General features: G+C 50.7%; 2 protein-coding genes across 3 annotated transcripts in view; both read right to left on the minus strand.

Moving 5' to 3' along the window:
• SYN1 (synapsin I) overlaps window positions 1-12,950 on the minus strand; it is a 50,345-nt gene extending 37,395 nt beyond the window's left edge. The window contains exons 1-3 of one of the 2 annotated variants that reach the window (XM_039475658.2): window positions 12,398-12,950; window positions 257-314; window positions 61-152 (exon numbers count right to left, since the gene is read on the minus strand). In XM_039475658.2, the coding sequence (XP_039331592.1) occupies window positions 61-152; window positions 257-314; window positions 12,398-12,774 (527 nt within the window). In that variant the 5' untranslated portion in view covers window positions 12,775-12,950. The remainder of the gene's footprint in view (window positions 1-60; window positions 153-256; window positions 315-12,397) is intronic. The other variant, XM_039475657.2, reaches the window with a different exon arrangement.
• A 4,980-nt stretch (window positions 12,951-17,930) lies between these two features.
• On the minus strand, window positions 17,931-23,678 carry CFP (complement factor properdin). Its single transcript, XM_003939519.3, has 9 exons — window positions 23,478-23,678; window positions 23,233-23,383; window positions 21,791-21,966; window positions 21,170-21,340; window positions 20,840-21,031; window positions 20,472-20,645; window positions 20,031-20,219; window positions 19,761-19,872; window positions 17,931-18,158 (listed from the first exon to the last, which is right to left on the minus strand). The coding sequence occupies exons 1-9, from the start codon at window positions 23,551-23,553 to the stop codon at window positions 17,996-17,998; spliced, it is 1,404 nt and encodes a 467-aa protein (XP_003939568.1). The 5' UTR covers window positions 23,554-23,678; the 3' UTR covers window positions 17,931-17,995.
• Between the last annotated feature and the right edge of the window lie 1,756 nt (window positions 23,679-25,434).

Consider the following 25,434-nt stretch of genomic DNA (forward strand, 5'->3'; position numbering starts at 1 on the left):
TCTAAGGGGGATAGTTCTTATCCCTCGCTCGTAACACCAAGGTACCCTTTTTATACTCACCGCATGACCTTCACCCCGTTTCGAAGAACTTCCATGTCCACAGAGAATCCACCATTGGCATGGGCCACAAGGTTGAGATCAGAGAATTCGGCCTGGGAAGGAGACAAAAATTGGTGATTCACCCACATCACACAAAAATGATGACTCAGTTTGCAGTATGGACAACTGATCCCCGGGTCCAACTGCCCCAACTTACCTGTTCTACTTTAATGTCAATTTCTCCATGGATCTTTTTCCCTTTGAAGTATTTTGCCCTGGAGAGGAAAAGCAGAACACATCTGTCAATGATCAAATCTCAGAAGGGAAGACAAAACACAGGCCCCTGACCCTTTTGCCCCTTCAATGCTATTAAAGAAACCATGGGGAGAAATGCCAGATATAGGTGACAGGGGGGTGGAGGCAGCAAACCACCTTGCCACATATGTACCTATGCAACAATCCTGCATGATCTGCATATGTACCCCAGAACCTAAAGTACAATAAAAAAAACACAAAGTGCCTGATAATTATTGAAATATTTTGAAAAAATCAAGGGTGCTTTGTGAACAATAAAGTCTGTTGTCAACCTCACGGAGGTGCAAAAATGTTAAAGAACACGGCAAGCTATAAAATGTGGCCTTAAACTGCAGAGAGCAGGCATTTGTCAAAATACAGTCTGCTCATCACATTGCCATTGTGAATGCTTTTTAAGAGCTTCACAAAATTAGCAGTACTATGTAAATTAGAACATACTTTGAAATTGCATGGAGGTTGGTAAACGACAAAGAACCTTAGAAAAGACGTATCTGGCCAGGTACAGTGGCTCACGCCTGTAATCCTAGCACTTTGGGAGGCTGGAGGTGGGAGGATTGCTTCAGGCCAAGAGTTGGAGACCACCCTGGACAACATGGAGAGACCCCCATCTCTACAGAAAAAAAATTGGAAAACAAAAACAAAAAATGGCTGGGGCCAGTGGCTCATGCCTGTAATCCCAGCACTTTGGGAAGCCGAGACGGGTGGATCACCTGAGGTCAGGAGTTTGAGACCAGCCTGACTGACATGGTGAAACCCTATCTCTATTAAAAATACAAAATTGGCCAGGCATAGTGGTGCACACCTGTAATCCTAGCTACTTGGGAGGCTGAGGCAGAAGAATCGCTTGAACCCAGGAGGCGGAGGTTGCAGTGAGCTGAAATCACACCATTGCACTCCAGCCTGGGCAACAAGAGCGAGACTCCATTCGAAAACAAAAAACAAAAAACTAGCCAGGCATAGTGGTGCACACCTGTAGTCCCAGCTACTGGGGAGTCTGAGGCAGGAGAGTGGCTTGAGCCAAGGAGGTTGAGGCTGCAGTGAGCCGTGATTGCACCATTGCACTCCAGCTTGGGCAACAGAGCAAGATCTAGGGCAAAAAAAAAAAAAAAAAAAAAAAAAAAAAAGAGAGAGAGAGCGAGAGAGAGAAAGAAAGAAAGAAACTACGTATCTCTGAGGCGTGCCTGTGTTTGTGTATTTTTAGTGCCTGTGTATAGCTCAGTGCCTGTGTCTGGCTGTGTGGCCTGCAGCATCTCTCCACTCTCAGCCCTTTCACAAGGAGGAGCACATTCACCATGTGTGCTTGTGTGCTGTGAGAAACACAATCACCATGGGTGGGCAGCTGCATCCGACAAGGAGGAGTGGATTGAGTGGTGCGGGCTGGGTAGCTCTAGCGAAGCCAGTGTAGCTGGCAATGATGCGGGCAGGGAGGAATGCAGCTGAGGAGGAGAGGGAGCAACAGGAGGGAGGGGGAGTGGGAGCAGCAGCAGGCACATCACGAACTGCTATGTCATTGTCCCTGGGCCCATCCCCAGCTGGGCTTGGTTTCCGGTGGCCTCCTCCCCCAGTCTCAGGATTTCTAGCCAACAGGCTGCTCCAGGGATGGAAGCTCATCCCCAGTCAGATTTCTCATGGAAGGCAGATGAAGGGGAGAGACACTTTCAGGGCTACTGGTCACTGACAGGAACACAATCAGGGTTCAAGACCTGATGACTTGTCACCCTGGTGACCTGACTGACATATGCAACAGACCCCAAGTACAGCTATTTCTTTTTCCTCGCTCTCTCTGACACACACACACACACACACACACACACACACACACACACACACCATCACTGACACCATCCCCTCTGAAGAGCTGGGAGAGAATCTCTCTCAACCCTGCACATTTTTCATCTATAAAGTGATGAATGGGGATGATGGGGTACATCACTGTTTCTAAAACTTTTCTGATCGTAAGTGTAGTTGGATACTGTGGTGGTCTGCTCAGGCCTCCTTTTCAGAGATAATGGACCTTGAATGGGAGCTTCTGACAGCTCACAGCTGTGTTCCCACTGGAAATTGTCTTGCCACAGGGAACTGCCTTGGCCAAGGTTATACCTACTTCGTGAGGGCATCCCCATGGTCTGGTCCATCCCCATGGTCTGGTCTATGAGCGGAAAGAAAGGCCAGCCTCCTTGCCTCAATCCTGGTTGACTCTGAAGGACCATCCTAGACCCAGGGCTCCCCATAAGATCAACGGAGGCCCCTGAGGCGACCACATCTTGAGCCAGCCTCTCCCTCAGCTCAAGCCACCCCTCCTCACAGGCGTTGATCCCAATGGCACACCCCAATAAGCCTCCCGCATGCAAATCTCCACCTCAAAACCTGAAACAGTGGGCCATGGAAGTCAAACTATAAGGATAGTCTAATGCAATTCTGGAGCTGGGTTACCCAGCAGCCAGATGGCTGTGAGGACACATCAGTGGTGGGAGGTGGGGCACAGATAGCCTCCGACATGCTGTAGCAATGCAAAGCGCTTTGCAGCAGGTCTGGGCTGTGGTGCAAGCAGGATGTGACTTGGGCCATATGACCCAGCAGCTCCTATGGCACTGGAGGTGTCAGTAGTAGGAAAAGATGCTGTGTGGCATTTATTCTCTCAGGTGGGAGAATACAGTGCAGGCCCCCAGAGTTTTGGAGCAGTGGTGACTTTTCCTGATGGTGGGCTGTAACAGGATTCTGGTGGAAGGGAATATACTGGCTGATGAAATATCCCTGGAGCTTAAGTGATGTCAGGGAAATGGTAATCAGACTTGGGTGACCATTCTCTAAGTGTCATTGAGTAGCTGAAGAAAGATCTGACATGCTCAGGGTGAATTCAAGGCAAAAATGTGAAAGCGAGAGGACCTCCGTGACTGCATTTAAGCAAATGCTCATTTCCTGCATCAGAGGGCAGACAGAGGGGAGGGTGAGGCTCAGAATTTAATTCTCCGTGGTGGTGAAGCTTCAGAAAAAGTCGACTTCTCAGGCCCAGCACATCTCCTAGGCCATGCTCAGGGCCCTAATAGGATGGGAATAGGGCTCTAAGATGGGGATATCTGGGCAGATGCAGTTAAACACCTTGAGCTTACACACTCACCTGCATCCACTGAGCCTGCTGAAGTAGACCACTCTCCAGAGTTAGAATATATACCTTCTGTCTGAAGATAATTCAGAGGCTTCAGATGAAGCAGGTGCCTTGTAAGACAATACCTGGCCCTCTCAGAATCTATCCCCACCTCCCCTCCTGGAAACCAGACCAAAAATTAGAGTCAAATCCTAGTGAAACCTGGTTGGACAGGTTCTAGGTTTGCAAAGGAAGGAGAGAAATGATCTGTAGAAGAATCTAGAATCTGGCTAGTATGTACTGGCAGGAGCTGGGAAGGAATGCATGGGAATGGATCTTGAGGACAATGGGCGAAGGAGGTAGAACGGGAAGTTGGCGCGCACTCCCAGGATACAGAACTTCAAACTCTGGCGAGGACTCTAGGAAGTGTTACTAACACACTGGTATTTGGAAACCTGGAGTAAACAATGGCTCACACTAAGTGAAGCAGAGCTTCCATGGCAGATTGCACAGGGAAGGATCAAAGGGCTCAAAGAAGCAGACATGTTGGAGTAGACACACTACTGAAATCTGTAAAACCCACCTGCTGATTATGTTTTACGGGAAGGTCTCGAGGATACACAACTTATGAAATCAATAAGAAATATGCTGGTGAGGGTGGTACCAGTCATGCTGAGAAGCACAGTAGTGGTAAGGTGATAAATGAGCCCTGGCCCTGGTCCTGCTTACAGTGGGTCTGGTGGCTCCAGAGACCCACCCAATGGTCACTTCCTCAGTTCACAAATGTATAACTGCAATGGCATACTTTGCAGTTGTCAGCATGGGCTCCTTGGCCTGTGGAGTAAGAGCGATTTCAGTAGGGAAGTCCAAATTAGAAGCTTCTGAAATGGCACACACCCCCATGGCCTGAACAGTAAATCACAAACAATATTGTATGCATTCTACGGGCGATGATGGAAATCAATGCCACATGGAAAGATCTAAAGGAGCAGAGGTGTTAGTTCCATCTTAGCTCCATCAAATTGAGCAGTCTGGCCCCTGGAGAGGTTGGATGGGTCCTAAAGAATGCTTGCAGGCTACTGCAAACACAACCTAGTAGTACTCTCGGTTGCACCTGCTGTACTGGACATGCTGTCATTGCCAGAGCAGATTAATAAGACCTCAGGTACAGCAGGTGGCCACTGACTTGGCTAATGTACTCTTTTCTATTCTGATTAGAAAAGAGGATCAGAAACAGTTCACACTCACATGAGACTGATGATAATATTCGTGGGTGGTCTTGCCATAGGGCTATGCTCTCTCTCTCACCTGGTGTCATAATATAGTCCAAAGAAACCTAGACCAGCTGGATAACCCAGGAAATAGCACACTGGACCACCACATCGATTACATCACGTTGACTGTGCAAGATGAGCAAGAGAGGGTTAGCATATCACTCTGATAAGATACATCCATTCCAGAGGGTGGGGAATAAAACCTACAGAGACTCAAGGGCCTGCTGTATTAGTAAAATTTTTAGGAATCCAGTGGTCCAGGGCAGTAAACCAGAACAGCCCTTCGAAAGAATAGGGCAAAACATTGAATCCTGCACTTTCCACCATAAAGAGGAAAGCATAATACCTCGAGGCCTCTTCCCGTTCTGGAGGCAGCATATCCCCCCTGCACAAATACTGCTCTGACACATATTCCAGGAGACATGCAAAGCTACCAGCTTTGCATGAGGGCCAGAGCAGAAAAGCGCTCTGCAGCAGGTCCAGGCTGTGATACAAGTTGTCCTGCCATTCAGGCCAGATGATCCGGCAGATCCTATGATACTGGCGGTGTCAACAGTGTGGAAACATGCAGCGAGGAGCTTATGGGAAGCCTGAGTGGGAGGCCCTTGGGGTTCTGGAGCAAGGCCATGCCATCTGCAGCAAAGAATTTTATGCCTTTTGAGAAGACATCCCACAGAGGTGCTGGGCCCTGACAGAGACAGAATGCTTGACCATGGGGCACCAAATGATCGTGCATCTAGAAGTTTCCATTATGAGCTGGGTAACGCTAGATCCACCAAGTAAAAAAGTCAGGTGGGCCCAGCAGCCAGGATTGAGCCCCAGCAGGACCCTAAGCAAGGTGCAAGAGCAGGTAAGTAACCCTGATCCCCGTGTCTTCCACCACTGTTGTGCTAGTGCCTGTCTGTCACTAAGGGGGCTCCTTACAACCAGCTGATGAAAGAGGAAAAGGTCTAAGCTTGGTTCACAAATGGGTTGTCTTGGTATGTGGGTGGAAGCCAAAAATGGGTAGTGGCTGCACTATAACCCAACTGGAATGGCCTTGAAAGACAGTGGCAGAGCTCCCAGTGGGCAGAACTTCAGGCTGTGCACCTGGTCATCTCCTTTGTGCAGAAAGAGAAGTGCCTACAGATTAGGATACATATATCCACTTATGGGCAGTGGTGAATGGTTTGGCTGGTTGGTCAGGGGCCTGGAAGGAAAAAGATTCGAAGATCCAGACAAAGAGGTCTGGGACACAGAAATGTGGGTGGACACCTAGGAGTGGGCAAGAAGTGAGGAGTGAGACCAGGCACGGTGGCTCACACCTGTAATCCCAGCACTTTGGGAGGCCAAGGCAGGAGGATCACCTGAGGTCAGGAGTTTGAGACCAGCCTGGCCAACATGGTGAAACCTTGTCTCTACTCAAAATACAAAAATTAGCCAGGTGTGGTGGCACACACCTGTAATCTCAGCTATTTGGGAAGCTGAGGCAGGAGAATTGCTTCAACCCGGGAGGTGGAGGCTACAGTGAGCCAAGATCGTGCCACTGCAACAGCCTGGGCAACAGAGTGAGACTCCATCTCAAAAAAAAAAAAGTGAGGAGTGAGGATCTTTGGATCATGTGTTAACACCCACCAGACAGCATCTGCCATGGCACCATGGAAGTGGTACTAGGCAACCAGGTAGACAGCATGAGTCAGCCCGATGATGTCAGCCAGGCTGTAGTCAGCCACCCCAGTGCTAGCAGATGGGCACATGAATAAGTGGCAATAGCAGCAGAGAGAGAAGCTATGTGTGGGGGCAGCAGTATTACTGCTGAATGTCCAACCTTCCAGCAACGGAGACTAACATTGAATCCCTGACATGCCACCACCCTTCCAGAAGGCCAACCAACCACTCTGTGGCAAGCTGACTACATTGGGCCCCTTCCATCCTGCAAATAGCATTAATCGATTTTGACTGGAATATTCCATATTTAAGTTTACCTTTTCTTACAGCAGGACCTCAGCCAGCTCACTGTCTGAGGGCTTACATAACGTTTGATCCACCAGCACGAGACCCCACATAACATGGCGTCAAACCAAAGGACACACTTTATAGCAAAGTAAAGGAATGCAAAGCAAAGGAGATGCGAAAGTGGGCCCATGACCATGGAAGTAACTGATGGCATTACACGCCATGCCACCCGGGAGCTGCTCCTGACGGAATGGTGGAAAAATTTGGTGCAGCCACAGCTAAGACCCCAGCCTGGAGGTGAGACCATGGGCACCATCCTCCAAAACACAGTGTCGACCCTAGATGTAGATGCTGTGTTCCTAACAGGTAGATACATGGGTGTGGGGACACAGAAATTAGGGAGGAGTGGCCGAGCTTACCAGCAATCCCAGTGATCCACTTTTGAAATTGTGCTTCCTGTTCCCTCAGGGTTCTGCAAGGTTAGAGGTCCTGGTTCTCCAGGGGGGAACACTGCTACCAGGCGACACAGCAAGAATCCCATTAAACTGTAAGCTATGATGGCCCTCGGGGCACTTTGGGTTTCTCATGCCAAGGGACATAAAGAGGAGTCATTGTCTTGGCAGGGGACATGGCCGACCTTGCTCCTCAGGAGGAGGTAGAGCTGCTGGTAGGCAGTGGAGGCAGGGAGGAGTATGTTTGGTACCCAGGGGTCCGCTTGAACATCTGCTGGTACCCTTGCTCAACTATGATAGTAAATGGGCAATATGGCTGTTTGTACAGCAGCTACAGCCTGAGAAGGGCAAGGAGACTTAAGGCTCAGGGATCTCTGCAGGAAGGGGTGAGCCATCCAGACCAACAGAGGCGCTAGCTGAGGGTGGGGGGAATCTAGAATGTGTAATAGAAGGAGAAGATGAACATCATTTATGACGTTGAAATCAACTGCAGCAGCAGAGACCATGGTTCATCTCACTACTGTGCTCTTTCAAGTGTCCCTGAGAAAACAAGACCGATTAGAATTCTGGAAATGCTATTCTCCAATGGGGTGAACTTACTATAAGAAGGAATTAGATCGGAGCAGTGCAATGTGTGGACTCTATGCTTCCCCCAGATCCTTACCTCCTTGCTTCAGGCCTTTGCATCTATGCCCCAGCTTCTGGAATATCTGCTGCTGACGGCACATAGGTGTCCCTCACTGGGCAATGGCCTCTGCAGCAGGGATTTGCCTCACCCAAGATTATGCTGCCTCCCAGGGGGCAGCCGACAGCCAATGACTGACGTAGGAATACAAAGCCTGGCCACCCTGTTTCAACTGGGACAACTCTGAAGGGCCATTCGAGTGCCAGAGGTCCCCAGAGGATTGGCTGAGGCCTCTGTTGTGGTTGCATCACAGCTCAACTTTTCCCTCTGCACAATCCTGCTTCCCTCACAACCTCCCCCACAGGTGTTATTCCCAAGAGCTCTCCCCAGTAAATCTGCACGCAAATCTCAGAGTCTCAGGGTCTGCTTCCAGGGAAGTCTATCTGAGAAAAGAAGCCACAGTAAGAAATAAAGCTTATATAATCTACTACATATGTATTTACATAATAACCCATCCTATAGATGTAATATATATTATATAAGACACGTATGTTGTACAGCAAATATGAGAATATAGAATGTCTTATGTATTATGTAACATATAAAATGTTATACATTACATATTATGTATATATGTATTTATAATATATATAAATATACCTATGTAATTGAAATTAAAGTTTCATTAAATAATTACCTTTACTATGTGTAATGAAGTCTGATTTTCCTATGCTATTTTATTTCATTTCATGAAGAAGAATATATACATATAGATGTATTATGTGCTGTAAAGCCATTATATAACACATGTATTATATAGCGTATGTCCTATATAATATAATATACATTACAGACTGTAGATCTTAATGGAACAACAGTTTTGCTAAACAACTCCACTTACTATGTGCAATATGCTCTTTTATTCTCTATTTTTATCCTACTGCATGAAGAAAGTGAAATGCTGGTCATAAGCCAATAGGTGACCCATAGTTTGAAAAACACAGGACGAAATTATCCACAAAATGGGGAGACGAATCTCAACTTAGAGTTTTCAACTTTAAACTACAGAGGAATTGAGACCCAGGAAAGAATGAGAGTGGTGAGGTTTGGTGGGAAAGGCATCAGACTGTATTTGGGTGTACATTCCATCACAGAGTTTGCACAACTCCTCCTTCATTCAGGACTGAACTCCCTGAAGCTTGTGTGGTTCCAAGTGTCTGCAAGTGGGTGAAACAGGTCTCTGTTCCCCACACTGAGCCTGGTGTACATACATAGGCTCTCTCCCTTCATTCACCCCAACCCACGTAATGTAAACACTAAATAAATATCTGCTAGATTGCCTGGAAGAAAAGACTGGAGGGGATGCTGGGACAAAATGACGCTTCTGAGATGCAGAAGGGGAAGGGATGGATCTTTCACTGAATTCAGTAGGTGCTCAGTAAATGATTTCTGGACAAAGAAAAAATGGAAAGCACTGGAGTTGTGATTATGGAAAGGGGAAGGGGCTTGTCAGCATTCCATAGATGATAAATGCTGGCTGGAAGGAAGGAAGCAGCAGCAAAGGACCTGCGTGGAGGGCTGGAGGAGAGACAGAAAGTCTAAAGGAGGGTGGTTACCTATATCCAGCAGGGGCCTAATTGAGGTTTGCTGACTTCGATGGGGCAAACTTAGCCACGAAGATAACACGTTGGTGAGTGGACGCTGGTGAAGGAATGACAGCACGTGCTCCATAAATGCTTTACAGACTGATAGAGAAAAAAGCAGAGAAGCCTGCTGCAGGGAGGAGAATATGGTTGTTTGAAAATCATACAGGAAGAGATTAATAAGTGGTTTCTGGACGAATTCGGGGAGGAAAAAGGTAGCCGGGGAGATGGCCACTAAGTGGAGGAAGAGGCCTAGTCAGAATAAATGGAAAACAGCGCACATCGTGAGCTTTCAGGACTGTGTTGTGTAAGAGGCAGGATGGAGATTGTTGAAGGGGGAATTAGGACTCCCAGAAGGGGAGAGGAGCTGTTGAATGCAGGGTTCTTAGTAGCATACGATGAGTGCTCATTAAATGATTGTGGGGTTGCATGGAGGAAAAGGTATAGCAAAGCCAGCTGGCAGTTGAAGATTTCAAGCACACCTGCATTTAGGAAAAAAAAAAAAGGAGGAAGGCGAGCTGAAGGGTTAGTCCTAGGATATAATGGTGCGTAATAAATAATAAATGCCTCCCACATTTTCATGGAAAGGATGCAATAAATATCTGTAGAATGAATAAATTGCTCTGAATAAAGAGAAAAGCTACTGGGTAAAGGCTCCTTTGGGGAGAGGTAATCTAACCAGTAAACAGCTGGTACTCAGTACATTTAGGCTGAAGTAGACCCCTGGAGAGAGAGCTCTTGAGGCAGGGGCAGTGATTTCCAAAGACTTGGAAGGAGGAAGTTGAAAGTGACTCATACAGTAAGTGCTCAATAAGTGTTTACTGGCTTAAATAGACTAAACGCCCTTTGGGGGTATGGAATTAAAGTTGGTGGAGGGAATCCTGGGGGTACTGAAGGGAGTGGGAAAGGGGTGATCATTATAAACTCGGCTCTGGATTTATCACAAGAAAGGACCTTGTGGGAGGCCTTGTGATTGGAGTAGGCTCTCCTAGGGGTAAGGAAGATGAATGTAACCCCTACAAACAACAGGTCCTGCATATGTGCTCACTGGTTCTACCATAAGAAAACAATTCTGGGGAGGAGGTGTGAATATACAGAACACACAGAAGGCACTCCATAAATGCTCAGGGGAGCCACTGGAGGAAAAGGTCTTTGGGGGAGGATGATTAGAATGGAGCACATGGCAGACAAGGAATAAATGCTCAGTGGATCCATGAAAAGAAAAGGCCTGCCGGGCGCGGTGGCTCAAGCCTGTAATCCCAGCACTTTGGGAGGCCGAGGCGGGTGGATCACGAGGTCGAGAGATCGAGACCATCCTGGTCAACATGGTGAAACCCCGTCTCTACTAAAAAAATACAAAAAATTAGCTGGGCATGGTGGCGCGTGCCTGTAATCCCAGCTACTCAGGAGGCTGAGGCAGGAGAATTGCCTGAACCCAGGAGGCGGAGGTTGCGGTGAGCCGAGATCGCGCCATTGCACTCCAGCCTGGGTAACAAGAGTGAAACTCCGTCTCAAAAAAAAAAAAAAAAAAAAAAAAAAAAGTAAAGGCCTTTGGGGAGGGGGGCCGGGGATGGACATATAATCACCTGATAAATGCTCACTGCATCCTTGAAGGAAAAGCCCTCTGGGGAGGGGAAATGGGAATGCAGAAACTCGATCTATGGGAGCTTGATTCTTCATCCGTAGGAGAAAAGGCTTTTGTGGAGAAGACACAGAATTAGGTACACAGTAGGTGCTCCATTAAATACTCCAAGGAGTGATGAAAAGAAAAGGTCTTTGGAAACAGTGACTGGAATGGTACACACAGTAAGTGCCAGATATCTGAGCACTATTAACTAGAGGTGCAGGTCTTTATGGAGAGGTCTAAGGTTGGGTCATGCAGAAAGTGCTCAATACATGCAGACTGAAGCCACTGGAGGAAAGGGTACTGGGGAAAGGGTTCGGGGATGGGGTATACAGCAGGTACCACTCAATACATGCTTGCTGAATACATTGGAGGAAAAAACTTTTAGAGAAGGCTCACGCTGCAGGCAGTGGATAAATGCTAAATGGATCCACCAAAGGAAAGGTCATTGAAGAAGTAACTGGAGAACGGGGGATACAAGAGGCACTCAATAAATGTTTCCTAGATCTATTGTAGGAGAAGGTATTTGAGGAGACAGTCTGAAGATGAGTCACACACAGAAGGCTCAAAAATGCTCATGGAACTCACTGAAGGAAAATGATTTGTTTGAGAAGGGGTTTGGGGACGGGCACGTATTAGGCGCTTAATAAATGCTTCCTAGATCCTTTGGAGAAAAAGGCCCTCAGAGAGAGGGCTTGGAGCTGGGGCATACAGAAGGCATCCAATCAAAGCTCACAAGATCCACGAAAGGCAACGCTTTTGGAGAGAAGCTGGGGTGGGATACACAGCAAGCACTCAATGTTTACTAAATAGTTTAAAAGGGCTTTAAGGACGGGGCTGGGGTGTGATACATGGCATAGCATAGCATAGGCTGGACACAAGCTCACAAGACCCATTAGAGAAGGCCCTAGGGCAAGGGTTGAGGAGAACAGGACAGTATTAGGCTCTCAAAAAATGCTCACAAAACTCACTGAAATCAAAGGCCTTGGGGAAGGGCTCCTGGTTGAGGCATATAGCAGGTACTAGATAAGTGCTCACAAGATCCATTAGAGGACAAGGCCTACGAGGCAAGGGTTGGGGAGGGTAGCCAGGACACCTTCGCTTTTTGAAGGCTCATAGGACATACTGAAGCCAAAGACTTTTGGGGGAGGTGGGGTAAGGAACAGGTACACAGCAGGTGCCCGATAACTGCTCCCTGGATCCATCAAGAAGGTTTGGGGGATGGAGAAGGGGGGGCAACAAGGGTAGGGTACAGAGGAAGCGTCCAGCTTAATAATTTAAAAGCAAAAGGTTTAGGTGAGAGGGCCAGGTGCCAGGCACACAAGTGGCGCTCAATAATTGCACCTTCGCAGAGGAACGATCTGGGGACCCAGGCCCGCGGGAGGCGTCCGCGACAGTGGCTTACCAGTCGGTGTGCGGCTCGTCGATGACCAGCAGCACCCTGGAGGCGGCGCCCCCGCGGCCTGCGCCCCCAGAGCCGCCGCCCACCTGCTCGCTGAAGGTGGCAGCCGCTGCCGCCGTGGTCTGCTTGACCGCGTTGGACAGCGACGAGAAGAAGCCACCGCCCCCCGAGGACCCGGGGCTCGGGGCAGCCGGGGAGGCCGCGGGGGCGACCCCCGAGGACCTCTCGGCAGCGGCGGTCCCGGAACCGGGCGTGGCTCCGGGGCTGTGGGCACCGGGCGGCGGCGGGGGCGGCTGCGGACGCTGCAGGTCTGTCATGTACCCATTCGGCAGATTGGCCATAAAGTTGCTGTCCGACAGGCGGCGCCGCAGGTAGTTCATGGCTGCGGCTTGGGGCAGGGGGTCTTAGGGGTAGTCTGGCCAGGAGCTGCGGGGACGGACTGCGCGGTGACCAGGAGCACAGCTGCGCTCTCAGGCACGACACGACTCCTCCGCTGCCCACCGCAGACTGAGGCAGCGCTGAGTCGCCGGCGCCGCAGCGCGGATGGTCGCGCCCGTGCCCCCCTATCTCGCGCCTCTCGTGGTGCGGTCCGGCTGGGCCGGCGGCGGCGCGGACGCGACCAAGGTGGCCGGGAAGGGGAGTTTGCGGGGGATCAGCGAGTGACGTCAGCGCGTCTTCAGTGCTTTGGCGGCGGTAGCGCGCGCCGCCAGGCGGGGGCGAAGGCGCTGTCCGCGGTGCTGAAGCTGACAATGCGCACGCGCCTCGCCGCATCCTGTTCCCCTCCCCCTCTCTGATAGGGGATGCGCAATTTGGGGAATGGGGGTTGGGTGCTTATCCAGAGGGTCGGGGTAGTCAGGTAGGCACCCCTACCCCGCCTCATCCGGGTCCTAACACCCATTCGCACTCATACACAGGGCTCTCCGCAGATACTCGGTTTGTAGTGTTGATATTCACTGCAGAAGGCACTTTTTTGGGGGAGGGGGACAGTGGAAGCACACTCAAGAGACGCGAAAGTAGAGAAATAACCCCTTCACAGAGGGGAGGGAGGTTACACGCAGTGCCCGCGGGGAAATCAGTCTCCCACGTCCACACAGGCTCAGCTAGGCAGAAAGTGGGGGCGTCATAGACAGCATCAGACAAGCGGAGGCGGACACTTGGGCGGTGTACACACCCTTGCCCAAGGTGGCAAGGGGGGCCTGGAGGCACACAAGAAATGACACACATATAAACACACACAAAAGTGAGGAAAAATACAGGGGCATGTGCAGTAAGAGAACACATGCCAATCTAGGTATACATACAGACATGCAAGTCCAGGGTAACACACATGGACATGTTGCATACATGTATGCATACACCCATACACACACACACACACACAACACACTGACACACAGAGACCCAGGGAAACTCATATGAGCATGCACTCACAGACAAAACACATTCCCACCAATGATCATTGAGAAACCTAGATCTGCAACACAGACATTCTCTGCAGTCCTAGCCCTGGTGCGTGTCCACCCCCACACCAGAACGCACTTGATATATACGCCACCATCCCTTTGCTCTGGACACAGCCAAAACTCATGATAACCACCTGATGTCATCAGTGCCCATGGCTGTCTCTCCTTGCACCCAAGAACTTTCCACAGAGGCAGGGCCATCCCATGCTGCACACACAGTAGGTACCAAATAATGTTTGCATATGAGCAAATGAGGTAGTCCAAGCAGAGATGGGATGTGAAAACCTGTCAAATCTTTGTGATTCTGACTACAATAAAAGCACTAATTTATAATCATTTGTTCACTGATTATACCCAACTCTTAACTAAGCTGTTTATATGCATCATTTCATCCAACCCTCACAACAATCCTATGGGGTGGATAATATAATTTCTATTTTACAGATGAGAGAATACAAGAACTCCAATTAATTTTCAAAGTCATCTTCAATTTATGATTTATACATTTTTTTTCTTTTAAGAATGTGCCAGGAAGAGGAAACATACAGTGCCAATGTGGCTGGAACAAGCTGAAGGGGGTTGTGGGAGCAGGGGCCAGATTGGGTAGGACCTTGACCATAGTGAGCAGTGATGGTGGACTAGGAGAGGTGACAGAAGATAGGCAAGAAGTAAGTAGATATGGAGTCTCTTTTGTCTGCAGAATTTTCAGGTGAATCATCCACTTATTCATTTGTTTGTCCTTTATTCATTAAATCATTGGCTGGTTTAAACAAAGCAGTAATAGTGTGGGGTCTGGAGACACAGTGCCTGAGTTCAAGTCGGGCCTTCACCACACACTTGGAAAAGTGACATAATCCTTCTGAGATTTTGTTTCCTTATCTGTAAAAAGGGTACATCTCAGCCGAGTGTGGTGGTTCACGCCTGTAATCCCAGCGCTTTGGGAGGCTGAGGCAGGTGAATCACGAGGTCAGGAGATCAAGACCATTCTGGCTAACATGGTGAAACTCCATCTCTCCAAAAAATACCAAAAAAATGTACCGGGTGTGGTGGCACGCGACTGTAGTCGCAGCTACTCAGGAGGCTGAGGCAAGAGAATCGCTTGAACCCCGGAGGCAGAGGTTGCAGTGAGCTGAGATCACGCCAGTGCACTCCAGTCTGGGTGACAGAGTGAGACTCCATCACACACACACAAAAAGGGTACATCTCTAACCCACCTCTAAGGAGAGGGGTAGCAAAGGGACAACCTGTACCTTTGCATGTGCTGTGCTGTAACTTCTGCCAGGAATGCTCTCTCCTTACTTCTCTCGAGGGCTGCCTTTGGCCACTGTCTCCAGGAACCCCTCACCCTCAGGTCTCAGATTCCATCCTCTCCTCCCCTAGGCTTCCACAGTACTCAAGTCAAACATTTCCCAAACCATCCTCTACTCCCTCCTCCAACTCAGCCAGCTTTAGTCCCAGCTCCAGGCCTTTGATTTGGCCACTCTTTCCTCCTCCCTCCAGGATGCCTTCTCTGGCATTCCAAATCCCAGTGTTCCCCAGTTGGGGATCTCTCCGCAAATCAGATGTTTTCCAACGTATTGAAGTATGTGGTCCCTGGTTTTTTGCCCAGTAACGGAAGCAAACAAACTGTGCAGGGTATGGCGCCCTCTTTGGGTACAGGAACAGCTGCAGGTCTACAGATCTTTCTGGCTCCTTTAGGTCTGAATTCAGGTTCCTCAGGAATCTGTCTACAGGCTGTGCCTCTTCCTAGGGTCCTCATTCCTAGGTTCCTAGTACTTGTGGCCCCAGCACCATTTTCTTTTCCAAGGTGGCTCAATTTCCAGAAATTATTTTTTTGTAGATTGTTTTGTAGAGGAATGAGGATTCTCCCCAGGAGTGCCTCAATTTCCTAAGGCAAAGGTAAGGCTCCCCTAAACTGTCTCCATCTTCTTCAGCAGGAATGGGTATATGAAAGGGGCTGCACGAATGATTTTGCTGTACATTGGTGAGCAACGACTCTCAAACACACACCCCTAACATATGTTCACATTCAGTATTGTACTCATGTTTATAACTCACACATACATATCCATGGCATCTTAATGTGTATGTGCACACATGCACGACTCCTGTATTGTTATGGCATACACACAGCTGTAACCTCACACACATGCCACATACATTCAATACATCCTTAATTCTTGCACAACCCCAAAGGTCTGCAACTCTTTCTCTCTCACACACACACATGAACTCCCACTTTCTTGTAAACATATACCTCTCTCATAGCCCGTAGTAGCAACCGGAACCTCTCACTTTGGCTCAGTCTTCCCAAGATGACCAAGTAAGTACTCATCAACTTCATCTTCACTTCAACTCATCGACTGGTCCATTTGAATAAGAGGGAAATGACCCAGAGAAGTCAGAGAAGTCAAGTAAGTGTACCGATACACTCTGGGTGTGCATGTCACAAAGCTCTCACCCAAACCTTCCCACACAGAGGGGTCCCCTTCAACCACAGCACAAAGTCCTGAACTCCACTCTTGACGTTTAAGACCTCACCACAATCTACGATGCTTCAAAAATGTCCAGTCTGCTACCTTTCTGTGCGTAGTAGAAAGGCATTATCCCCATTTCTTTGTAAAATGGGAATAATACTGATCCAAATCGATTCGCTGTGGATGAAATGAGTTCATGCTATGGAAAGCCTTAAGACACTAATGGGAACACAGTAAGTACTTTCTAAGTAGTAGTTATTACCATGATTCATATGATTCTTATGGTGTGTCTCCTCACAAGGGGCCCGGCATTCAATAAGTAGTAAATGAATGAGCAAATGCTAAGGGCACTGGTGTCTGGCTTTGTTCCCTTTACTGCGGAGACATGTAACGCTCTGATTCCTCTTCTCCTCTATATCCCGTCATGTCCAGCACTATTGTTTTTTTTTTTTTTTTTTTTTTTTTTTTTTTTTTTGAGACAGAGTTTCGTTCTTGTTACCCAGGCTGGAGTGCAATGGCGCGATCTCGGCTCGCCGCAACCTCCGCCTCCTGGGTTCAGGCAATTCTCCTGCCTCAGCCTCCTGAGCAGCTGGGATTACAGGCACGCGCCACCATGCCCAGCTAATTTTTTGTATTTTTAGTAGAGACGGGGTTTCACCATGTTGACCAGGATGGTCTCGATCTCTTGACCTCGTGATCCACCCGCCTCGGCCTCCCAAAGTGCTGGGATTACAGGCTTGAGCCACCGCGCCCGGCCACTGTTGTTAATATACAGTAAGCGTTAAGTGTTGAATAGATAGATGTTCACACGAAAGGAATACCTCCCGAGTCTGTTCTCTCGCTTAGATGTCCTCTTTCTACCATCTCTCTTCCACCCTAGATGCCCAGACTTAGCTTCAGTATACAGCAGGCGCTAATAAGTGTTGGATGAATGAACAAATGCCAGAGGAAAGTGTCTGGATTTGTCTTGGGGGCTTCTCTGGGCAGATAGTGACTCTAGTTTCTTTGCCCCTGCCTCAGCTCAGAGCGCAACCAGGGCACTTCCTCGGCCGACCCCCCGCCTCGCGGAGCTATTTGTCGCTGGTAATTGTGGCATTGGAGTTGTCGGGAGTGGGTGGGTGCAGGTGCTTGGGCGGCAGGGTGCCAGCTTCGGCCACGCCTCTGCCGTTCTCATCCTCCACTGACGCGGAGTAGGAGTTGGCCGGCAGAGGCTCCGGCTGGTGGGAACCTAGGGAGGTCCAGGAGGCAGGGAGACAACGAACAAGCACGCAGGCCAATCAAGAAGCGCCTGCCAGGGCGAGCAGCCAATCAGGAAACCCGTAACGCGGAGCTCTGCAGAGGAACGTGCCAGGTGACTCGGGAGGAATAAGGGGCTGCGCAGGGCCCAGACTTTGGGGTTATGGCAGCGGTGGGGAGAGGCTGGGGTTGCACACTTGCTTTCACTCCTGTCAACCTGCGACCACAGTGGAAAATGCTGTTTTCCACAACAGGCTGTTACGTCGTGGCCGGTGCTGTGCCCTTTGCCCTGTGAGATGCTATCACCCTACTTTTGGGAAAGGGGATAGGTTGTTTTTCCTCCTTTAAGGAATCGTAGACGAGCTCGAAGAGGCTGGTTTATTGAGGTATGGAGGGTCAGGGGGTCAGAGTGGAGGAGAAAAGTGTTATTTCTCTTCCTCAGGGTCTTTGCAAGCAGGCACGTGTAGACATGGCCGTTTCTCCTCCACCATCAGCTTCTTCCCCTGTAGCTCCTCACACTGTGGCAGCGGTCTCCCCCAGAAGGTCACGTTCTTCTCACCCTGACCTTCGACTGGGGAAATGGTGGGCCTGAGGCATTAGGGGAGGGGAGGAACGGAAGAGAGAAGCTCAGGGAAGGCAAGAATGAAGAATGCATTTAACTCTTACTGAGTGCTTGCTATGTGCCCAGCACTACTGTTTTTTTATTTTTTTTGAGACAGGGTCTCACTCTGTTGCCAGGCTGGAGTGCACTGGCACAATCACTGCAGCCTCGATCTCCTGGGCTCAAGTGATGCTCCTGCCTCAGCCTCCCAGAATGTTATTACAGGCATGAGCCACCGTACCTGGCCTCCCAACATTACTTTTTAGCTATGGGAGATTGGGCAATTTCTTTGGCTTCCCTGTGCCTCAGTGTCCCTCATCTGCAAAATGAGAATGGTATGAATAGTAATGTTAATACCCACCTCATGGGGCTGAGTGAGAACAAATGAGTTAATTCAGGTAAAGTGCTCAGAGCAGTGCCTGGCAATGCAGCAAGTGCTCAATAAATGCTGGAGAATGTTGGCACGAGCTACTTTCTCTTACCTCCGTATACCCTTTTTGTCTCTTTCCACTGCCTCCAGGAAAAAAAAAACCAATGCCTTGTCCTGACATTCAAAGCCTTATTGTTGGGCCCAAATCCCTGCCCCAAGCCAATCTCTCTTTCTCCTCTCCTCTTTATCCAAGCTCAGTCCATGTCCAGAAAGGTCTTTGCCTGGGTTATTTCTCCCATTAGACAAGCCCTCCGTTCACTCCCATCCCAGTTCTCTCAATTGCTTCTTCCTCCGCTCAGTCTCTCCCTCACTGACGTCCTTTGTGCCTCCATTCCACACCTCTAATTCATCTTCAGGCTCTACTCTAAATCCCCCAGCCAGGAGATCCCTTCCCAGATGGCAGCCCTTCCACGAGCTGGGGACGGTCCACTTAATCTAGAAGCTTGATGTATGTGGAAGGAAGAAAACAATGAGCATTTTAACCCTCTCTAACACCTGGGCCCCTCTGACACCTGGAAACACTTGCAGCGGCTGATCAACTAGCTCCAGGACTCTGTTCACAGTCTTGATGCCAGGAATGCCTTTCCTGACCCCTACCGGCCCTGAGAGGCCCAATCCACCTCCTGGACCTAGGTTGAGGTGGCAGCCCCTGTTGCATGCACCAGCTGCTCTTCATATACCTTCCGTCAGGGCCCTGCTTAGCTGGGTCCCTTGGAGGATCCACAGGATCTGGGCTGTGTGTGTCTGCAACTGTTGCTGAAAAGGCCTTGGAGTGCCCTGAGGCAGTGAGATGCCGACAAAGTGGATGGAGGTGTGCGTGTCTGTGGGAGCCAGGCAGTGAATGGAGGCCTGAGTGACGGCAGCTCAAAGCATGGGTAACTAACTGAAGGTCGGAGTGAATGACATATGAAGGACTAAGTGAATGGGAGAGTGGCGGAGTGACTGAATGAGTGACTGAGGGGCACAGAGGCTATGAATTCTCCCCCAAGAGCTTCTTTCTCATCTTTAGTTTCTCCCCACTCCCTGCAGCTGGGAGGTGGCACTCGGCAAGGCAGATACCTTAGATCCAGCAGAGAAAGCCCTGGTTTCCTGGGGAAGCCGACTCACCCGCCTTTAATCTCATGACCCCCTCCCAGGCATACTTTGCCCTCTCACTCACGAGTACTTGGGGAGCAAGGCTGTGCAGAGGCGCTGGCGGGTGCGGGTGGGATTAGGTCCACAGGGGGGCATGCACAACCCCCAGGTACTCCACTCCGACCATGAGCCTTTCACTACAATGAGGGGTAGAGGTCACAGAGTCAGAAATGGAGGTCTCGGTGGGAAGGTGAGAGGGAGGCTGCAGGGATGTAAGGTCCACAGCGGAGAGTTGGAAACCCCTTGTCCTGCATGGGCCGCCCTACCCTCAGAACACGGTCTGTGGGGCACTCACAGTGGCAGTACTGGATGTTGTAACAGTGACGGATCTCCTGCGGTTGCCCGGCACATCGTTGTCCGTCAAACTTGCGGCCCTTGCAGGTCCTCCAGCGTGACTGCTGGCCGGGGATTTCTTCACAGTTGGACTTCAGGTTCCGGCGCATGCAGGTGCTCCACTCCCCCCATGAGTCCCACTCTCCATCCACTTCAAAGACAGGGCAACAGGGAATCGGATCAAAGCAGGGAATCAGCAAGGAGGTTCAGAGGAAGGAATGAGGGCGGCAGAAGGGAGCAGAGGGAATCAGATGTGCGAATGGGGGATCAGGGGTGGACCCAAGACATCAGGGCCAGGAAAGGAGGAATCAGAGAGGGGAGCAAGGCCTAAGCAGCAGGAACTGGGCAGCAGAGAAGGGCAGGGGGGCTTAGGCATGCAAATCGTGCATCCTGAGATGCTGACCAGGGCAGGGCACAGCCGTGTTGCAGATGTGGGTCCGGGTGGCATCACCAGCACAGAAGGGGCCCCCGTGCTGGGGCACAGGGTGATCGCATGTCCGTCGTTCCGTGGTCTGGCCCAGGCCACAGGTCACAGGGCAGGGGCTCACAGCGCCCCACGGCCCCCAGCCCCCAGCCACTGTTGGAGGAGGAAAGAGAATAAGAAGAAAGGCCTCCTCAATCCTTCCTCTCAGCCCCTAGATCCTTGAAGCAGGCTGTCCCCAAATGAAGGGCTGCATGGGCACATGGTCTAGGAAATCTAGAAATGGCAGAGCATCTATGCCCTCAACCAAGAGCCCTGCCAGCAACATCAGCGGCCTCATCCTGGCATACCTGGGCAGGGTGGCAGGCCAGGGCACCTCTGCTGCTCGTAGGCCAGCCCCGGGCAGGGCTTCCCAGGAGGCTTCTGGGAGGGCTCAGGTGCAGAACACGTGCGGCTTCGTGTCTCCACAGGTTTGTTGGGTCCACCGTGGCAGGAGCCTGAGCAGGAGCCCCACGGGCCCCAGGCAGCCCAGGCCCCATGTGCTGTGGTGGGGTGGGAGGAGGGGGGATGCAGGTGTAGTCATGCGTGCTGAGGTCCTCTCACCCTGGCAGTTCCCTGCTGTAACCCCGCAGACCCACGCTGGGTGCACCCATCAGCCTCCTGTGGCTTCCCTCACTCACTGGGGCAGATCTGCTTGGTGTCACAGGCCTCTGACTCTAGTGCCTCTCCTGGGCAGTGGCCCCCACACTTGGGGGCAGGGTGATCACAGGCTCGCCTGCGGGTCCGGGTCCCTTTGGAGCAGGTGACAGAGCAAGGCCCCCAGGGCCCCCAGTCAGACCAGCCGCCCATCTCTGTGGGAGAGAAGAGAGGGTGATGGGATGGAGGGAGGGGTATCATCCAGGGCTCTTCGCTTCCTCTAGTGCCCCACATCAGCTAATCCTGTCCTTATATCCTCTGCTACCGCACTGGGCCCACGATCCCTACTCACCGGACCTGCAGCAGCAGCCTTCACATGGGTCCCTCCGCTTCCCCTCTCACCCTCACCGTGCATGTGTCTGTTCTCCTCCCAATCCGAGTCAGATCACGTTTCTCCCCTGCCCACAGCCCAAATTACTCAGACAAAGAGCCGATGTCCTCTCCGTGGGCCCCAGGCAACGAGCCCTCCTCACCTCTCTGACCTCACCTGCCACTCTCCTCCTTAGGTCCTCACAAACACTGAGGACAGGCCCGCTCTAAGGGCCTCTGTACCGATCGTTCCTACCAGTGCTGTGTGACAGGGAGTGCTTACTCATCCTCCTCACCAGGACAGCACTGCTGGTCCTCACAGGCCTGGAGCTGCCACTCCAAGGTCCCAAGTGCCACCTTCTCAGAGCACTGCCCATTCCAGCCCACACAGCGCCGGTGCCGCAGCTGGGAGCCCTCAGAGCACGTCACTGAACAGGGAGCCCATGTGGACCACAGGGACCATCGTGGGGATCTGTGGAGAAGAGCACACACATCCCATCTTGGCAGGAGCTGACAAGCATGGCATGTGGGACTCCAGGCTGTGGGCAGGCTTGAGGAGTTGCTGGGGAATTGTGTGTGGGATGGATCAACACGTCTCTACCTCTTAGGGATACTGGGATACTAAATGGGAAGCAGTGGACATATACCATAAGCGCTTGATAATGTCATTTACCTTCACAGTCAGGCATCTGGAGTTACCGTTGGAAGGCTGGCAAGGCCAACACCAGGCCCGCAGTAAACAAAGGGAAGGACTAGGAACCAAGGGCTGCTCTCAGAAACCCACCAGGTCACCACACTACACGGTAGCAGGTAAATAGAAAGTGCTTAATAAAACTGAGTCATCTTTCCTATGACATGAGAGGCCTCCTCAGAAATATTCCAGATCTATCCCCAACCCACTGTGTAGCCCTGGGTATGCTGTTCATGCCAAATAGATGTGAACGGTTGACATGACTTGGGGCCCAGAGCTGCCCTCAAAAATCCCGAAGCTCCCCATCCCCACAGCGTATCTGGGATATATAGTAAACAAGTAGAAAACAGGCCTGGCATACAGTAAGGGCTCAATCCATGCAAGCTGGAAATCATGATCAGGAAACTAGCGCTACCCTCAGAAATCCTCAGGCTCATCCGCCAACCCCGTTAGGCAGCTGGTATACAGAAACTGCTCAGTGAATGTGAAGTGTCATCATAATGAGGGGCCTAGAGCTGCCCTCAGAATTCCTCAAACTCTGTCACCCCCACAGCGTGTCCGTATACAGTAAGCACTCAATAAACATAAGCTGTCATCAAAATTAGGAGCCTGGAGTTACCTTTAGAAATAGCCCAGCTTCACCCCACCTGCAATGCTTCCAGTGTGCAGGAGGCGCTCAATATGTGTGGGCTATGGCAGCGATTCTCAATCAGGGGTGAATTTGACCCCCAGGGGACATTTGGCAACGTCCACCGACATGTTTGGTTGTCGCAGCTGGTGGAGGGAATTGCTACTGGCATCTAGTGGAAGGCTAGGGGCATTACAAAACATCCCACAATACGCAGGTAAGCAATCCCCTCCCCGAACCAAGAATTTCCAGCCCCAAATGTCAATGGTAATAAGGTTGAGAAACCCTGAGCTAGGGTCACAATTAGGGCCTCAGGGCCACCCTTAGAAGTCCCAGAGAAAGAAAGTGCCCAGTTTTGGGTGATCCCCGCACAGTCCTTCTTCCCGCTCCCCCACCCGCCACCCCAGGCTCCCTCTAACCTGCAAGGCTGACAGAGCCCACTGCTACGTTCCTGGTAGGCATAGGCAGCGTTGAGACAGCAGTCTTGCAGGCTGACACCACCCCCCAGGAGGCCCTTGCACTTGCCGGAGGATTCTTCATACTGGCTGAAGCAGAACACGGGGTCTGAGCCTGTAACAGGGCCAGGGGATGAGTGGGTAGGGCTTGGTCAGGGATGTGCTGGGCCTGGACACCCCTGGCACCAGCTGGGCCCTCACTCCCTCACCTGTGGCCTGCAGGGTGAGCAGGAGCAGCAATGGTGGCAGCAGCAAGTGAGGGGACTGCGCTCCCTCTGTGATCATGTTGAGTACGGCCCCCTGTACCCCTACCAGAGAGGAGGTCCCGCTTTATCTGGGTTGACCTGCTCCTGGAGTCAGCAGGGAAAGAGGAACCTAGAGGCAGGAGGAACTGGGAAGGCACCCTGTTTTGACCCCACCCTCTCCCCTCCCCATTTCCTGTATTACCCTCAGTCCTGTTTTGTTTGTCACCGTATCCCCGAGCACCTCACGCTCCGCCCAGCAACCTCTCAGTGTTCAATTGAAGCTCCTAGGACAAATTGTCGCCGAGGGGAAACAGCATAAGAGCTTGCAGCAACTTTCTAGCCGTGTGACCTTGGACGAGTCACTTAACACCCCTGAGCCTCAGTTTCCCTATGTGAAAAATGTATCATCTACCATCATAACGGGGTCAAGCTTGTGGTTGAACCAGGATGAAGTGAGTGTGCCATGCTCAGTGTGTCCCTGCTTGTGGGGTGGAGGGGGCATCGAGGCAGTTGCTCCATCTTCCACCCTGCCTTAACCTTGGTCCTCCTTTCCTGAAAGGTTCCCTGCGGTCAGCTTGTGGTGGGGGAGGTCAGCACGAGGGAAGTGAGAAAGGGAAGTGGCAGGAGCCTGGGGAGGGATTCATTAGGGAATGAGGGCTGTCCATTGCTCCATGGGCCCATCTGGGGACACTAGGGCCTGGGGTGATTAGGAGGGAACAAGCTGGGCCATGTTCCATCAAAGAATCCTTGGGCAGATAACACCCCATTCCTGGAGCCTGTTTCCCCTCTGTAAAATGTGCCCACAGACAGCATCTACAACATAGGTAGGGTGTGTTGCAGAGATTGGTAGTTAAGCTTTTGTTTGTTTTTTCGAGATGGAGTCTCGCTCTGTGGCCCAGAGTGGAGGGCAATGGTACGATCCCGGCTCACTGCAACCTCGACCTCCTGGGTTCAAGTGATTCTTCCGCCTTAGCCTCCCGAGTAGCTGGGATTACAGGCGTGCACCACCATGCCAGCTAATTTTTGTAGTTTTAGTGGGGACAGGGTTTCCCCATGTTGGGCAGGCTGATCTCGAACTCCTGACCTCCACCTGCCTTGGCCTCCCAAAGTGCTAGGACTACAGTCACAAGCCACTGTACCCGGCCAGGAGTTAGGCTTTTGGAAAGTCCTTAGAACAGTGCCTGGCATATACTAGGTGCTCTATGCTTGATAAATGTATTCAACGTTTATTGAGTACTTACTGGATGCCAGATGTGGTTCTCAGCATTAGAGCAGAGAATAGGACAGAGAAAAATCCCGGCCCTCAAGGAGATGAACAATAAATGTTGCCCCTCGTCACACAGGCCTTCCCCATATCCTTGTCTGGTATCCCTGTTTCTCTCTAGCCCAGTAGCTTTCAAAACTTTTTTTTTTTTTTAAAGACAGAGTCTTGCTGTCACCTGGGCTGGAGTGCAGTGCTGATCATGGCTCACTGCAGTCTCAATCTCCTGGGCTCAAGTGATCTTCCCATCTTACCCTTCCCATGTAGATGGGACTACAGGCACACATCACCACACAACTAATTTTTTTTTTTTTTATTTTCTGTAGCGATGGGGTCTCATTGTGTTGCCCAGGCTGGTCTCAAACTCCTGGCTTCAAGGTTTTTTCCCACCTCAGCCTCCCAAAGTGCTGGGAATATAGGCATGAGCCATTGCATCGGCCCTTCTTTTTAATTTCTTTCTTTTTAATAAACCCTAATGAAACTCCAGGGCCCGCTTTAATTTTTTTGCTTTTAATTAACAAAAAGAAGGCTCAGAAAGATAGGAAGGCAATGCCTAATTTCTTCTGCTCTTAGGGAGGGAGAGGGAGAGAGCTACCATTCTGCAAATTCAGATGTAGTAATTTGATCAGCAGTTAAAACAGAAGTTCTTCAGGAACACTT

The sequence above is a fragment of the Saimiri boliviensis genome, chromosome X (genome assembly GCF_048565385.1).
Source record: "Saimiri boliviensis isolate mSaiBol1 chromosome X, mSaiBol1.pri, whole genome shotgun sequence".
In the NCBI taxonomy this organism is placed as follows: domain Eukaryota; kingdom Metazoa; phylum Chordata; class Mammalia; order Primates; family Cebidae; genus Saimiri; species Saimiri boliviensis.

What these genes read in the sequence shown, in the direction of transcription:
- CFP (XM_003939519.3), bottom strand. Translation starts at nt 23,553, where the DNA reads ATGATCACAGAGGGAGCGCAGTCCCCTCACTTGCTGCTGCCACCATTG. An exon ending in GGGCTCTGTCAGCCTTGCAG is followed by an intron (nt 21,967 to 23,232) that starts GTTAGAGGGAGC and finishes TCTTCTCCACAG; the next exon opens with ATCCCCACGATGGTCCCTGT. An exon ending in GCCTTGCTCCCCAAGTACTC is followed by an intron (nt 18,159 to 19,760) that starts GTGAGTGAGAGG and finishes CTAATGCCTCAG; the next exon opens with GCCCACCATTTCCCCAGTCG.